General features: G+C 58.2%; 2 protein-coding genes across 3 annotated transcripts in view; one reads left to right on the plus strand and one right to left on the minus strand.

Annotated features, from left to right (window-relative positions):
• PKD1 (polycystin 1, transient receptor potential channel interacting) overlaps positions 1–4,123 on the plus strand; it is a 45,737-nt gene extending 41,614 nt beyond the window's left edge. For both annotated transcript variants that reach the window (XM_090277240.1, XM_090277239.1), the window contains exons 38-46: positions 289–428; positions 836–948; positions 1,198–1,345; positions 1,462–1,587; positions 1,866–2,040; positions 2,155–2,445; positions 2,530–2,664; positions 2,738–3,040; positions 3,136–4,123. In XM_090277240.1, coding sequence (XP_090133366.1) covers positions 289–428; positions 836–948; positions 1,198–1,345; positions 1,462–1,587; positions 1,866–2,040; positions 2,155–2,445; positions 2,530–2,664; positions 2,738–3,040; positions 3,136–3,603 — 1,899 coding nt within the window. In that variant the 3' untranslated portion in view covers positions 3,604–4,123. The remainder of the gene's footprint in view (positions 1–288; positions 429–835; positions 949–1,197; positions 1,346–1,461; positions 1,588–1,865; positions 2,041–2,154; positions 2,446–2,529; positions 2,665–2,737; positions 3,041–3,135) is intronic.
• A 617-nt stretch (positions 4,124–4,740) lies between these two features.
• The window catches only part of TSC2 (TSC complex subunit 2), a 36,857-nt gene continuing 25,754 nt past the window's right edge, over positions 4,741–15,843 (minus strand). The window contains exons 27-42 of the mRNA XM_090277241.1: positions 15,115–15,279; positions 14,715–14,867; positions 14,490–14,602; positions 13,759–13,974; positions 12,364–12,567; positions 11,565–11,633; positions 10,247–10,377; positions 9,149–9,642; positions 8,859–8,934; positions 8,508–8,594; positions 7,337–7,523; positions 6,878–7,017; positions 5,543–5,621; positions 5,382–5,473; positions 5,197–5,295; positions 4,741–5,077 (exon numbers count right to left, since the gene is read on the minus strand). Coding sequence (XP_090133367.1) covers positions 4,907–5,077; positions 5,197–5,295; positions 5,382–5,473; positions 5,543–5,621; positions 6,878–7,017; positions 7,337–7,523; positions 8,508–8,594; positions 8,859–8,934; positions 9,149–9,642; positions 10,247–10,377; positions 11,565–11,633; positions 12,364–12,567; positions 13,759–13,974; positions 14,490–14,602; positions 14,715–14,867; positions 15,115–15,279 — 2,476 coding nt within the window. The 3' untranslated portion in view covers positions 4,741–4,906. The remainder of the gene's footprint in view (positions 5,078–5,196; positions 5,296–5,381; positions 5,474–5,542; positions 5,622–6,877; positions 7,018–7,336; positions 7,524–8,507; positions 8,595–8,858; positions 8,935–9,148; positions 9,643–10,246; positions 10,378–11,564; positions 11,634–12,363; positions 12,568–13,758; positions 13,975–14,489; positions 14,603–14,714; positions 14,868–15,114; positions 15,280–15,843) is intronic.

A 15,843-nucleotide genomic window follows, 5' to 3' on the forward strand; every position in this document is an offset into this window, starting at 1 on the left:
TCCTCCCATCACCCTGATTCCTGCTGCCTCTAGTCTTTGTTCTGCCCCTTCTTATACCCAGCTCCAGTGCCTACTTCTGTCTGGTCTGGCAAGGCCCTAGGTGTGGCTTCCTGGGCCTTCAGTGGACCGCATGTCGGCCCCCATGTGGGGGCACTGGCAAGGCATCTGTGCTGTTCTTTCTCAGTGCCAGGCACCCTGGCCATGAGCAGTTTGCTGTCCAGAAGCCTTTTCCTGTTAACGGTGGCTGGGCTAGGATTGGCTGACACCAGGGCTGTCCCTGCCCCCCAGAGCCTCCTGGTGTACATGTTTCTCCTGCTGGTGACACTGCTGGCCAACTACGGGGACGCCTCATGCCACAGCCACGCTTACCGCCTGCAAAGTGCCATCAGGCAGGAGTTAGATAGTCGGGCCTTCCTGGCTATCACCCGGTATGAACACCCTGATGCATGTATACACCTGTCTGTTGGGCCAGGGTGGTGCTGATGCCACCAGGTGCACCTTGATCCTGCCCTTGATAGAGCTCAGTCCCCAGGGGCCATCAGGAATGGTCTCAATAACACTTTTAGTTATCAGGACTGGAGTGGGTGCTGCTGGCAATGGGTAGATACCAGAGATACTGTTAAACATCCTATGGCACTCAGGACAGTCCATCATAGAGCTGTCTGTCCCCAAATGTCAGTAGGCCAAGGTTGAGGAACCGGGTCATGCCCCTCCAGTGGTACTGGCAGCCTGCTGTGGGCTGGGCTGGGGTTGCAGTAGTTGTGCTCCCTGGGCTCTGACACCTGGCAGTGTGGGGAGCTGAGATATGGAGCATATGCCTGTCTGGTGTGAGCAGGTCTGAAGAGTTCTGGCCGTGGATGTCCCATGTACTGCTCCCCTACGTCCATGGGAACCAGTCTAGCCCAGAGTTGGGACCCCCACGCTTGCGACAGGTGCGGCTGAAGGAAGGTAAGCTGGGAGCCACTTTGGCACTTGTCCCTGCTCTTTTCCAAAGAGAAGCCTTTGGCTGGGTTCTGGTTCAGCTCCCCTGCTGTGTGACCTTTACCCTCTCCCTGCCTCGTTTTCCTTATGGGACATCTACCTTCAGGATTGCAAGGAGGGTTTCAGGGAAGCTCATGTGGAGCTCAGCCCAGACAGCTGGTAAACAGTAAGCTCCTCTGGTTGGATCATGCTCAATCCCCAGCCCTCTGATTTCAGCACTCTGCCCAGACTCTCCTGGCTCAAGGGTGCATACGTGTTCAGCACCTTCAGGTAGCTTCAGCACCAGCGACTATGGGATTGGCTGGGGAAGTGCTGCCCACAATGGCTCTGAGATGTGGACCTACTCTGCGCCAGACCTTCTGGGGTGAGTACAGAAGGAGGGGCTGGGGCGTACTCCAAAGGAGCCCCTTCGCCCCAGCCAGCATGGCTCCCAGGTTGCTGCAGGGCTGGGCTGTGTCTAACATTGTCCCTCACTCACAGCGTCTGGTACTGGGGCTACTGTGCCGTGTATGACAGCGGGGGCTACGTGCAGGAGCTGGGGCTGAGCCTGGAGGAGAGCCGTGCGCAGCTGGGCTTCCTGCAGCTGCACAACTGGATTGATAACAGGTAGGCGGGCACTTAGGAGACAGGCTGCCTCGCTCTGCCACTGTTCTCTGGCCCCTCCTCGGTGGTTCCCCTCAACAGAGTGGTCTCCCATCATCAGTAATCCCACTTTAGCCCCACTCTCCAGCTTTGCCGCTTCAGATCAGTCCCGGAAGTGGCAAGTGAGCTCCCCAGTCCATGCAACCCCTGACATCAGAGGCCCTGCCTCCGTGGTTCAGGGGGTAGTGGTTTCTGTCCTCACCCCTCCCACATCCTGTTCTTCACCCCCTCCCTCTGCGTAGGAGCCGTGCAGTGTTTGTGGAGCTCACACGCTACAGCCCGGCCGTGGGGCTGCACGCTGCCGTCACATTGCGCCTGGAGTTCCTCACTGCCGGACACGCTGTGGCTGCCCTCAACGTCCGCCCCTTTTCGCTGCAGCGTCTGAGCGCTGGTCTCTCCTTGCCACTGCTCACTACGGTAGGCTCTGCCCTCCTGGCCCCACCTCCAGCACGTCCCAACCCCAGTCCCGTCCCCAGTGCATCCTGACCCATTCGCTCAGGTCCTGATCCTGCCCTGACCCTACCCCTGCAGGTGAGCCTGCTGCTGTTCGCACTGTATTTCTCAGTGGCTGAAGCACGTGCCTGGCGCAGGGAGGGGCGTGTGCGCACAGCGCGGCCTGGGGCATGGGCGCGGTGGCTACTGGTGGCGCTCACTGCCGCTGCCGCTCTCCTGCGCCTGGCCCAGCTGGGCGCCGCCGACCGCCAGTGGATGCGCTTCGTGCGCCGACGCCCGCGCCACTTTACCAGTTTCGAGCAGGTGGCGCAGCTGAGCGCCGCGGCCCGTGGGCTGGCTGCATCGCTGCTTTTTCTGCTCTTGATCAAGGTGAGGGCTGGGCCAGTAGGTCCGAGGCTGGGAGAGCTGGGCCGAGTGGGCCAGGCTTGGTCGGCTGATGCCCCTTGCCCACAGGCCGCCCAGCAGCTGCGCTTCGTGCGCCAGTGGTCGGTTTTCAGCAAGACGCTGTGCCGGGCCTTGCCGGAGCTCCTGGGGACAGCCTTAGGTCTGATGGCACTGGCCGTGGCCTATGCTCAGCTGGCTGTTCTGGTAGGTGATAATGGGGCTCTAGGGGGAGGCTTAGCCCAGGGTCCACCCCTCATTCATGTCACTTTTCCCTTAGCTGGTATCCTCTTGTGTGGACTCACTTATGAGGGCAGCCCAGGCCCTCTTGGTGCTATGCCCCAGAGGTGGTTGGCCTGTACTGTGCCCAGAGTCCTGGCGCCTATCCCCCATGCTGTGCACTGGACTCTGGGCTCTTCGGCTATGGGGTGCCCTGAGGCTGGGGGCAGTCCTTCTCCGGTGGCGCTACCATACTCTGCGAGGGGAGCTCTACCGCCCAGCTTGGGAGCCTCAGGACTACGAGATGGTAGAATTGTTACTGCGCAGACTGCGCCTCTGGATGGGCTTCAGCAAAGTCAAGGAGGTGGGTACGGCCCAGTGGGGGGGGGGGGGACGCGCCCCAGGCCTAGGTGGGCTCAGGGCGCAGTCAGACTGACTGAGCCCCTGTGCCGCCCCCAGTTCCGCCACAAAGTCCGCTTTGAAGGGATGGAGCCACTGCCCTCCCGCTCATCCAGGGGCTCCAAGTCATCTCCAGATGTGCCTCCACCTACTGGGGACTCCGACGCCTCCCGTCTCTCCACCTCTTCTAGCCAGCTGGATGGGCTGAGTGTGGGCCTGGGCAGGCTAGGGCCACGGGGGGACCCCGAGCCCTCCCGGCTCCAAGCTGTGTTTGAAGCCCTACTTGCCCAGTTTGATCGACTCAACCAGGCTACGGAGGATGTGTACCAGCTGGAGCAAAGGCTTCACAGCCTGCAAGGCCGTAGGACCAGCCATCCCCGGGCCTCGCCTCGCCCTGGTCCCTCCCCAGGCCTGCAGCCAGCCTTGCCAAGCCGCCTTGCCCGGGCCAGTCGAGGCATTGGCCTGGCTACAGGCCCCAGCAGGGCTTCCCTACGGGCCAAGAATAAGGTCCACCCCAGCAGCACTTAGCCCCAAGGGACCTTAGCTCATGTCCTTTCCCTGGGATGGGCGTGTGGCTACTCTGGCCCAAGGGGCCAGGAGATAACACTCAGTATTACCTTCTGCCACCCTCAAAGTCTTGGGCCAGGCAGAACAGCTGCATGCAAGTCACTCAGAGCTGGCAGCATTTCTCTGAATCTCTGGGCTTCAGCACTTTAAAGAGGCCAGGTGGCCAGTCAGGACCCAGGGTCTTCTCCCCAGCTCCCTGTGGGAGGACACAGCAGTATTGGACCAAGTGCCCAGCCTCTGAGACATTAATTTATTTTGAGTCCTCAGGTACAGCGGGCTGTGCCCAGCCCCACCTCCTGGGCAGACATTTCCCCCTTGCTAAGGATCCAGGCTGTGGGGAGGGAACCTGCACCCATTGTTATCCCCCCATCCCCTAAATTATTACCTCCCCTGTCCTTTGCTGAGTGCACTCACTTCCAGCTGCCGTCTGTGTGTCTATTGTCAGTAATTTATATGGGGTTAAAATGTATATATTTTTGTACTTTGCTGTTTTTCACTAGGGCCAAGGGGCCTGATGGCTGCAATGGCCTGGTACCCACTATTGTTTGCATTGGTGGTGGTGGTGGTGGGGGTGCTGCAGAGTTGGCCTCCTTCCTTAGACACTTCTCCGCATGGCCATGGCCAAGGAAGTAACAGTTCCTTCTTGGGTATAAGTCTGGCCTTGTGAAGGTACTGGGACAGGACATTCATTTGAGGGCACAACTACTCTCTAGGCAGCTCTTGTCAATACCCTGGCCTTGTTTTCCTGCCCTGCCCAAGGCCAGGCAGCCAGAGGCAGGGCCCAGGCCTGCTGGTGTCAGGTCTGAGTAAGGAACAGGACTACCGTGTAGCAAGGGAACCCCTCCCTGGGGCTGGCTCCTGGGGCTGGGGAAGGTGAATGTGAGAACACTTGTGTGAGGCTTTCCTGAAGGGGTGAAGCCTCGACAACAGCCTGATAGCCCCCCCCCCCCCCAGCGCTTCTGTGGACATGGCTGAAGCTTCAGCCTTGATCCTGCCTCTAACCCCACCCCCACCAGACAAAGCCAAATAAATGAGTTGGCTGACTGCTATCTGTGTATATGTCCGAGCATTGAGGGCCAGTGGACACCGCAGCAGACCCAGGCTTCATGACTTTATTTGTTTGCACAAATAAATACTACCCAGTACCTTGTATGGGGCAAGGAGGGTCTAGCAGTGTGACTGCTCAGACAGCAGCCATAAAGAGCCTGGGCACATCCTCAGCATCTTAGCTCCAACAAGGCCAGGTACTGCCCCAGCTGTAGTTTCACACAAACTCTGTGAAGTCATCCACAGAGGAGATGAGGCGCTTTCGCTGGCCTGTCTCATAGGTGGGCACGGGCTCAGCCGGAGCCTGCACTGGGGTTTTGGCATGGCCCGGGGGGTGCATCTGCATCAGGGGCAGGCTGGGGTTTGAGTAGTGGGCTTCCTCACGAATCTGAAGGGAGAGGGGACCTTGAAGCAAGCCCAGAATGGCAGCACATGCTCTCTCCCAGGGGAACACATTGTCTCTGGGGGAGCTGCTGCATCCAGATGCCCATGGCCCATTCTACCTACCCGGTGGCGGAGCCGTTTGATGTGGCGGAGCCTGGCAATCCACTTGGAGGGATAGATGTCAGTTGGGTTGGAGCGGCTATGGTGCACCTGTGAGGCCATCTGGGACAGGGTGGGCAGCATGGTGAGTCTTCTATGGGTGGCACCTATGGCCTGTCACACCTGCCCAGGATGTCACCTCTGCTTACATTTGCATGCAGGGCCATCTGGCGGGCCACAAAGGGCAGGTTGCGGTCAGACACAATCTTGGCCATGCTGGTGTCCACAAGACCCTCCATGTCTGGGGAGACACAGCACTCAAGTAGGGCACAGGGTCCCAAGGGCCTCCCCACCAATCCCCAGGCCTCACCTTTCCTGCACAGCAGTGACACCAAGTTGCACTCGTAGTCCAGTGGGGTGATAATCACATGAACAAAATTGAACTGGCCCTGCCCAGACAAAAGCAGGGTTACCCCAACACCAAAAGGCACTTTCTGCTACTTCCTCATGAGGGCAGCAGCTCATTGGTATGGGATGTTGGCTAACTCTACATGCATGAGTGTTAGCTACTGCCTCTACACACCACCTATCCAGCCTGGGGGCTGGGGCTGCCATTAAATCTCCCCTCAAATGCCTGGCATTCTAAAACCCAACCTCTGAATTTGTCAAAGTTTAAACGCATTGTCAAGACCTCAGTCACAGAGCTTCCTCCCCCTCAACATACAACACAGTTTAGGGCACTTGCTGCCCCTGGCCTCATTGTCACTTGAAAGCATGTGTAGCTCTGCTGACTCGCAGCCCCTGGCTCAGATGCCCTCCACACACTGACAAGTCCCAAGAGCCTCTCCAGCCTGCACATCCAAGTACCTGCTCACCCGCCAGCAATAGCACCAAGCGCCTCACCTCAAGGAGCAGCTTCACCACCCACGCTCTGGGCCCCTCTTGTTTCCCAGCTTTGTAGCAAAGGAACGAGCAGGCCTCCCTATAGGCATGTCTGCCCTCCCAACAGATTTTCTGCCCAGCAGCCTGGGGGGCTGAGGGGGGTGGTCTGTGTTCAGTAACCTCCAAGGCTTTCAGTTGCATTTAGAATAAATCTGAACCTCTCTAAGCACCAGCACCTCAGACACCTGGGGTGCACTGGGCTCCCCAGCCCACTTGGTCTTGCAGCTGCCTTCCACATCCACACCTTGTGACAAGCTGCCAGGACTGAGCCCACCTCCTCCCCACAGGACCTCAAGCCCAAGCATCCTTGCCTAGGAGGGTGGGGGAGGGCAGGAATACTAGGCCTATCTCCCTGCCCCACCCTGCACTTTACCAGAGGAAAAGGGTTCACAGCCTCACAGCTTTATGAGCACACTAAGCACCTATTACATGCCATACATCCTGCTAAGCACATGTGCACCTTCAGTTGTTCCTCGCAAAACCACAGCAGCAGGTGCCACAGGCTCCATGAAGAACCTGACAGGGCTGTTATCACATCCTCATTACAAAGAAGGGAACAGGATCAGAGTAGGGACCTGCCCACCCCAGCTGATAGTGGAGGACACTAAAGTAGGTCAGTGCTCCTGCCTCTCACCACACTGACCCTAATGGCACACACTGCCTCCACTCAACATATACCAATGGACACTTCCCCAGAGAGATGCAGCCTCCAGCCCAGGGGCCCAAATCTGTGCCCACCCATCCTGAAGGCAATGTCGCTCACTTTGATGGTACCCAGCTTGAAGTCCTCGCCAGAGTCATTGTAAACAATGGACACAAAGTCATTGCCCAGGTGGCGCTTCTTGTCACAGCGGTGCTTGTCCACATCCTTGGTGGGCATCAGGGTAGCAATGTGGAAGACAGCTGTGATGCAGAATGGGGCTGAGCTGAGTGGGCCCAGTACAGCCCAAGCAAGGTACTGGCAAGGGAGCAGGCGGCCTCTGTGCCTCTCACCAGGAGCAGAGGCTCTGAGCACCTGCCAGAGCCATGTCTCTGGTGCCTGGCCAATAGCACTTGGCTCCTCTCCCCGAGAGGAGAGCTCTGGAAGCAGAGGGGCCAACCCAATTGCTGCCTCAGTGCTCAGGCTGGTGTCCTCAGGCCCTTTGATACCTCCACTGCTCCCCTGATAGCAGGCCAATAGGAATGGGGTTGGAGAGGGCCCATGCCCTGGGAAGGCTCGAACCTTGCATGATGTCATCATGCCAACAGTAAGTGAACTGGCCATCCTCGCCACACACATCCAGGCCGCCCAGGTACACCTTATCCGGCTGGCAGTCTTTGAGCTCGATAAGCTTGCCCAGGCCTGTCAGGAACTCTGTGTACCTGTAGGAGCCATGCTCATTGGACAGGATGGCGAGTTCACTGTTGCTCTGTAGGGAGAAAGGAGAAGCACGATGGCACCTCTCCCAAGCGGCCCCCTGAGCATGGTTCCCAAGAGCCCCAAGGGCTTATTGCTACTGAGGACCAGAGGGGTGGTAGGGGGATAACTCGTGTGGCTTGGCAAAGAGTCCCACTTCTGTCATCAACCCAGGCTCAGTGCAAGGTAACCATTCCAGCAGTTGCCCAGATGACATCCCTGAGTTCCCCTTCTCTCATAACTCGTCTGCCAGCCAATTTGGTCATTTCAAACTTCAAAATACACCCAGAACCCTAGCATTCCCCAGCACCCCACTGACAAACTCCTCAGACCTGTCCCTGTCTCACTCAGACTGTCATCATCCCCTTGCACCAGTTCTCCACATGGCAGCCAGGATGCTTTTGAGACTTCGGTTGAGTCAGAGCAAACACTTGGCTGAAAACTATCCAAGGCCCTCCTACCTCACTGGAAATAAAAATACAGCAGCCCAAGAGGATGTCAATGATCGGCTCCTCCCCATTACTTCCCCACCCCACTTCCCGCCCACTCAGTGCCAGCCCTCGATTACACGAGGTATGCCCCCTCCCCAGGGCCTTTGCACATGCTGTTCTTGCACAGGACGCTCCCACACACACCTACACACATGCTCACCTCCCTCACATCTCTCCTAAGTGTCACCTCCCTTGGATTACTGATGTTAACACCACCCTGCTCATCCTTGCAGTCTCCTGGGACCTGCCACCTTTCCTCTCCATAGTCCTTAGCACCCTCTGGTGTACCTTGTGCTCACACCTGCCCTGTGATTCTCACTCCTGTGTCCTGGCCCCAGAATAGTACCTGTCACAAAGCTCAATAACCACTTGATGCTCTAGCACCTTATGCAGTGACTGAGCTCTGTGGAGGATGAGGGCCCATACCCCCAAACTCCACCCAGGCAAGAAGGCTGCCCAGCTCTACCCTGGCACGTAGGCAGCCCCTGCCATCCCGGAAGCCTCACCTGGCCTTCTCCCACGTACAGGACAGCAATCTTGTGCGTGTCATATGATGGGATCTGGTCAAGAAGCTGCACTGACCGCTCGAAGGACTGTATCCACAGAGACCTGCTTGAGTCCAGGGCAGCGGCTGTCCCCTCCCACCAACCAACCCTGCCTGGCCAGCTTCAGCCAGATGCCTTCCCAGGGGAGGGCTCTCCCTACCCAGGTAGATTACCACAGGCTGCCACAGGGAGCTGAGGCTACAGCCCACTGCAAGCCTGGGCTATTGCTACTACTACCCACAGCTGGGCATCCCACTGCGCCCCGCCCCCAGAATCCAGGGGGGCCCTGAAGAGGAGAAAAGGCATGCCCACCTCATTGGGCAAAAGGATGGGCTTGTTGGACTCATCACCAAAAAAAGGCGAATGGTAGAGCTGTAGGAACACAAAACTGCAGAGGGAGAGATGATGAGGACTGACCTTAGTGCTGGAGATCTCAGACTGAGGTCATAGCCAATGCAGTTACAGCATACATAGGAAGTGGCAGGGTCTACACCGCATCGCCAAAGGACTGTCCTCGCCTGTGGCTCCGACATGCACTCCTGTCCCCCAGCCTTTTCTGCCAGGGCTGCTTAGATGCCACATTCTCACAGGGTGAGGCTCACCTGGGGTTGATGCCTGGCACCTTGTCAGCATTGGAGGCTCCAGCTCTGCTTTTGAAGGAGTCCCTCTCCACCCTCTTGCCCCTGCGTGATGGGGCCGAATCAGAGATGGTATAGCCTCGGGGCCGAAGGCCATTGGGGGAGCGGGGACAGCTGGAAGGTATGGGACCCTCGGCGTGGGTGGGGCCCCTGCTTGCTTCGCCTGTGGCTGACCAGGCAGCACTTCCCCTATCTAGGATCCCTGACTGTGACCGGGCCTTGGCCTCAGGGCTTAGCCGGACAACATCAGCCTTGTCCCCAGGGTCCCCGAGGATGTCCTGCAGGGTCTGCAGTTCAGGTGAGGAGCTGGACTTGCTCAGGGGCTGCGAGGGCTGGAAAGAGAGGTCCACAGAGGGCCGGGCTGCCTCGGAGGAGACAGCCCGCTCAATGGGGATCCCTCCAGCAGACAGCTCTTCTGCGTGGAATGACTTCTCCTCCTGGCTAGAAGTTGAAGATGACTGTAAAGAATACATTCCAAAAGAATCTTCATTGCCACTGAATCCACCTGGGGTTTACTGGGAGGCAATGGGTCCCTACATGTCTCCTAGCCCAGGGCCACAGAACCACCTAGCACCAAGTTGACAGTTCTACTCCCTGCCCCATCCCCCCTCCCGCACCCCCTTGCCCCACCCCAAGACAGCATCTGCTTGTGTCCCACGCTGAGCAGAGCCAAGAGCCCCACAAACCAAAGGATGCCACCAGAGAAGCTATCCCTAGATGGAGCTCTGGGAAATTCACTGTCTGCGCAGAAGGGGCTGGGAAGAACAGCCAGCTGTTTTTTATATGAGAAAGAGGCAGGGAAAAGGCTCACCCAAATTCAGAGCCACAAAGCTTAGAGTGCAGGGTTCCCGCCATCCTCCTGCCTGAGACCCTACCCCTTTGCCTTGGCCCCATCCCTGCCTCAGTCCTGCCCTTCCACTTTGGACTCCACCTCAGTCTGATCCCTCCTCCTACACCCAGGGGCTCAGGTTGAGGTCTAAAAGCAAGCCTGGCCCTAAAGGCCCAGATGAGAGTACCCACAGGGCCCAGCAGGCCCGAGGCCCTGGTGCCCGGTGTACTCACCCTACTATAAGCTTCAGTACTCCGACAGCGCCTGTCTGTGCCTAGTGTTGCCTCAAAGTCCTCCAACTCCGGGGGCTCCACCAGCATATTAGCCTCACTTGGACTTCCCTCCTCCAAAACCACAGCAGAGTCTGGGAGGACACAGACAGGGCTGCTGGGTGCTGGCCCAGCCCAGGGACATGGCCTCAAAGGCACCAGCCTTTCCCCCATGAGAGGGCATAGCTGCCCCCAGCAGAGACTCACCCAAGGCTTTCCTTGCCTGTGGCTCTAAGCCACCCCCACCCACCAAGCCAGCTGGAGGAGAGCATTTTGAGGGGCATGGGTGTGAGCCCTGACACAGGGTGACTCCTACACAGGCTCCTGAGGATCAGGACGAGGGGTCATCTGGCTCCTCTAATCCCCATCAACCCGGCCTGGTGCCCCCCAGAAGTTGCCTCTGCTCCTCCAGCAAGGCAGGGAGGTGAGGGCAGATGGACCCCTCAGAGGAACACTGCCTGAGATGAGGCCTCTCAGCTCAGGAGAAGTGGCTGGATCAGCCTCAGGAACTGGGAGAGGCCCAAACTGCTCCCATCCTGGACTGGAGGAAACATTGATGCAGCAGAAGTCCCTGTACAGACTGGGGAGCTTGTTCTGGGAAGCAGAAGCTTGCCTTCCAAGTCCAAGCCAGACCCAGAGCCAGGTGTGCTCAGAAGAATGCACGATGCCCCCAAGCAGCATTTCCTGTGCCAGTGTCAGGACGAGGGGCAGGGTGAGAAGAAGCCACTGAGGGTTAGCGCAGCCTGAGGCCACTGCACAGTCCTGCACACGTGCAGTCCACCAGCTGCCTGCCAGAGACCTCTGCACGCTGCCCTTTCCTAACCGGCTCCTGCCCACACATGGGGACGCAGGTGGGCCAGAGTGCTGCATTAGTCACATCTTCCCCTGCCAGGGCCTGGGGGCAACAGCCCAGAACCCAGTCTGCATGCCCTCAGCCAGCCCATGATGAAAGATAGACAGAGCCCCATTTGTAAGTTCACAAAGCTAATCAGATCACCAGAGGCCAGGGCAAGGTCAGCTTGGCTGAGCCCCAGGGTTGGGAGGGCCCATTCAGCCTGGGAACAAAGCTCAACCACAAAGGCACAAGGCAGAGAGGTTCCTGCTGGCAAAGCAGACATTCCGCACAGAGGTCTTCATGCAAGTTGGGGCCCTGCTCCCGGAGGGCGATGAGAGGCTGACGGGCTCATGGAGGGATGAGCAGATGAGGGGGTGAAAACAGCAGCTATAAGGCAGAGCAGAGCTCTGCGGCAAACACTGCTTTCCTAAGGAGATGCATGAATACCTGCCCAGGAAATGCTCCTGTGCAGCTTTCCTTGGCAACTGGACTGGTACAGGGAGGAGAAAGAGGTCACTGCAAGGGAAGCCGTGAGCGGCCAGTCATCAGAGGGCAGACTACACACAGGTTGAGCAGAAAGGACAGGCACCACTAGTCCTGCACAGACCCAGAGCCTGGAGAGAGAGAGGGGAAGGCCAGCAGCACCCGGGGAGGCAGGTGGGCAGGGCGCACATGGTGGTCTCAGCTCTCCAAGCTGCCTGTGCGTAATTTGGGGAGGGGAATGCATCCCTTCCCCTCAGGAACAGAGCTCAGCCTCTAAACATTATCTGTGGCCAGAGGGTGGTGTAGAAAGATGACCCTGGCCCAGCCGGGCAGGGGCATTAAGAGCTTGTAGACAGGCTCAGGCTGTATGCTTGGTGCATCCAAACCCGCACCCCAGCAAAAGTGGGGCCACTCCTGTAGCCCCACACACTGGGCATCCCGAGGAGGGTGCAGGGCAAAGGCTTTCCAGAGTCCTGCCCACATCCATCCTGTGAGTGAGAGACATCAGCTAATGAGACATCGAGCCGGCCCTCTACCAGCACCCAGTCTCCAAAGAAAGTTGCTTCTGGCTGGAGCAGCCCTGCTCCTCAACATCAGGGTCAGGAGCACAGGTTTCCTCCCGCAAGTCAGCCTCCTAGCACTGCCCGAGGCTGGTGGTACCAAGAAAGACTCAGGGACCCCATAACAGGCATGTCCCCACAGTGCAGCACGCCACACCACCATGAGATGGGGCGCACCAGGCGGGAAGTGGGCGAGTGCTCACCTGTGTTCGAACGTGGGGGTGGGGGGGGCTTGGCTGAACTGGCAGCCGGCACTGACAGTGACTTGTACAGGGCTGTGTCTCGACGCTCCTTGAAGCGCTCAGCAGCCATGAGGGCATTGGACAGTTCCTGCAGTGGCATGTTGTTGATGTCCGAGGAAAAGGGGCTGAGTGGGTTCTCCAGGCTCATCAGCCAGCTAGTGTTCCCTGGGGAGGGGAGGCAGCACCCCTCAGGCTTCAAGTCTCATGTATTCAACCAGCCACGCCCTCACGGCCCTCCCTGGGTAGACCCTGGTACCTCCACCCTCAAGGGTATGCACCTTTTGGGCATGCAGAGCTCTTTGTGCTCAAAGCAGAGAGTGAGAGCAAGCAGGAGGACCAGGGCACACCCCTGACTCTGCCCTGATGTCCCCACTCCCAGGTTCCAAGGCCCCAAGGTCAGGGCAACACCTGTCTGGTGGGACACCTGCCTGAATGATGAACACTCTGCTGCCCCATGTCAGCCCCTGCACCCAGGTCAGGCTCAGGAGGCACTTCAAAGCAGCAGACACCTCCCCGCTGGGCTGGGCAGGGAGGCCACGCTAGGAAGGCTGTTGGGCTGGTCTCCTCCCCACAAGGCCCATGGCCCCACACTTTGACTTGACCTTCCTTACTGAATGTCCTCACCTCCAAAGTGTCTCACCTGCCCCTGCACCCACCTCCTCCTGCGCCCCACTTGCCCACTCCCTAACTGGAGCCAGGGGACTGAGCTAAAACATGAGTGAGGAGCCTCTCCTGGCTACCATCCCCAGCACTTGTGGCCCAGCACTGGAGGCCCCCACGGGGCCCAACACCCCACCTCTCTGCAACCGAGGTGCCTCCTGAACCCTGGCCTTGGCTTGTAGGTCCTTCCTTTAGCCTGAAATATCCATTATGGGCTGTGTCCCCACTTTCATGCTGAATTCTTAACCCCCAAGATCTCAGAATATGACTATATTTGGAGATAAAGTCTTTAATTAAGGTAAAACGAGGTCTCATGGGTGGTTCTTATCCAGTCTGACTGGTGTCCTTATAAGAAGAGGAGATAGGACAGAAACACAGGAATGTCGATGTGGGAACACAGGGAGAGGATGACCACCTCCTAGCTAAGGCCTCAGGAGAGAGCAGCCCTGCCCACATCGTGATCTCAGACTTCTAGAATCCAGGACCAGGAGGAAATAATGCTTCTGTTACATAAGCCACCTAGTCTATGGCACTTCATGATTCCTGAGCAGACTGTTAACTCAAGTCACCTCCAAAATTCGCCTGTGACCCAGCTGCCTGCTGCTCACTCCTGTGTGTCCCCCTTATGGGCAACTGTTCCACACTATGTGGTAACAGAGACCTGAGCTGGCCTAGCACAGGGCCACCCCTTGGTACCTGTGGGCCTCCGGACCAAGATCTCTGCCCAGCCCTGGGTCAGCAGGGGTACATAGGCTGCCAGATTCGTCTTCTCCTTCTGCGCCGGGAGCTGGGTGCTAGCAGAGGCCTTCTCAGGGTTGCTGACCGGTGTAGTCTGGGGGCCCGGGAAAGTAGGGCCGCCTGGAAAGTGGGAGGCTGGAGCGTCCAGGGCACCAATGCGAAGGCCGTGGCCCCCTGAGGGGGATGAGGGCAGGAGGGCTGGTGACCACCTCCTGCTCAGTGCAAAGCCACCAGCACAGACCTGGCTGCTCCACCCAAGGCCCATCCGGCCAAGAAGCCCCAGGTCAGTGCCCAGCACAGCCCTGCCTAGGCATAGTCCTCTTCTGGTATCGGCTTCAGGGGACCCAGAGCCACAGGAAGGCACCCAGCACCATCCCCATAGTCGGACCATGGCTTATTCCAGCAGTATCAAAGAAGAGCTCCAGGACTAAGCTAAGCTCAGGGTCAGGGCTGCTAGGGCTTCTAAGAAACACTGGCCATGAGAACAGACCCTCAGCAGCAGCAAGGGGGCTGTATACAAGGCGTCCCGTCCCCCATGATGAGGGCTCACAGTGATAGCACCCAGTTATTCAGGAACTGGGCCAGGCCTGAAGCCAACCACTTTGCACCCTGATTCCCAGGGGCCTTTCTGAGCACAGGGACCTAGAGACACATCCAATGGGGGGGTGGGGGGGGGGACAAAGGCTCACCAGACATGGAGCGGACCCGGTCCCGAGCCCCAAGGCACACCTGCTGCCCAGTCTGGGACTCCAGCTTGGCTGGTGCCTCCTTCGTCTGTCTTGTGTGCATGCTGAGGTCAGAACTGAGGAGAGAAGGGCCCGTGCAGAACATGACTGGGGTGCCCCATGGGCTCCGGAATAGCACCATCCCATGTAGGTCTGGGCTCAGGAGGCAGGGGTGGAAGGTACAGTCACCTCAACTGTGGGCTGCCCTGCAGTTCTCCCGAGTCCAGGCCCAGCAGTGACCGGGTTCCAGTCCCCACGCTCGTTGTCACTGTGATAAGCTTATTCCCAACCAGCCAGGTTTTGGTCCTACCACCGGCCAGGAGAAACTCTCCCACGGGGGACCTGAAAGCACAGGAGCACAGGTCCTGCCACTGGACACTTCACATGGGGAAACTCTGGATGGGAATCTTGGCTTCCCGAGATATCCTGACTAGAGGAGGGGGAGTCTCAGACATGCAAAGCTGCCCTGCTCAGGGTGACCCATAGGAAGGAGCCATGCATGCCACGCCTGCTGCCACTGCTTTGACCAAGTAAGTCACAGAAGAAACCTTGTGCCCACCCTGTTCCAACCCTAGAGCCTGGCCCACACCTCTTGGGGACTGCTGTGAAGTTGGAAAACACATATCTGGCCATCATATCCAGACATGTTTCTGTGAGCTCCAAGTGGAGATTTTTCAAGTTGTCGTCAGCCTGGGCCATCGAGTTCTCATCTGCAGACCCCAAGCTGGCGCTTGTGAGGGACGTCTGGATCCTGCTGGAGGGAGGGACCACAGCAAGGTCAGGGCACTGGGAAGGCCAAATCATCTACCACCGGGGACCAGAGATGAAGGCATGCATGTGCTGAAAGGGCCAAGCTCAGAAAGACTCCGCCAGTGCATGTGGCTACTTGAGCCACAGCTTGGCAAACAGAGTAGACACGTCACCCCAGAGAGGAAGCACAGGAGCTCATGGGAGACCCAGGCCTGCTCCTGGGAGCAGAGGCGTAGGAGGCAGGAGAGATAGGATGTCCCCTCACCAAAGCACAGGAGTTAGTTGATGGCTTCGTGGCAGAACTGTTTAGTCATGCAGAGCGAGTGAGACCATGGGACATACGCACAGATTGCATTCTGCCCACGGGGCCATCTCCCATCGAGGACAGGGATAGTCTGGGCTTCGTGTGTGGCTCTTCAACCTTACCCCCAGGTTACCTTGTACTCCACATGCACCCCCTTGACTAGAAGGGACTTATGCAGGTTTGATTCTGATACAAATTCCACAGCCCCTTTCATGTTTTGCTCATGATAAAGAATTTGCTGGAAAAAAGCTAAGAGGGAGCCTC

The sequence above is a fragment of the Furipterus horrens genome, unplaced genomic scaffold (assembly GCF_987537825.1).
Source record: "Furipterus horrens unplaced genomic scaffold, mFurHor1.1.pri manual_scaffold_5, whole genome shotgun sequence".
NCBI classification, from domain to species: domain Eukaryota; kingdom Metazoa; phylum Chordata; class Mammalia; order Chiroptera; family Furipteridae; genus Furipterus; species Furipterus horrens.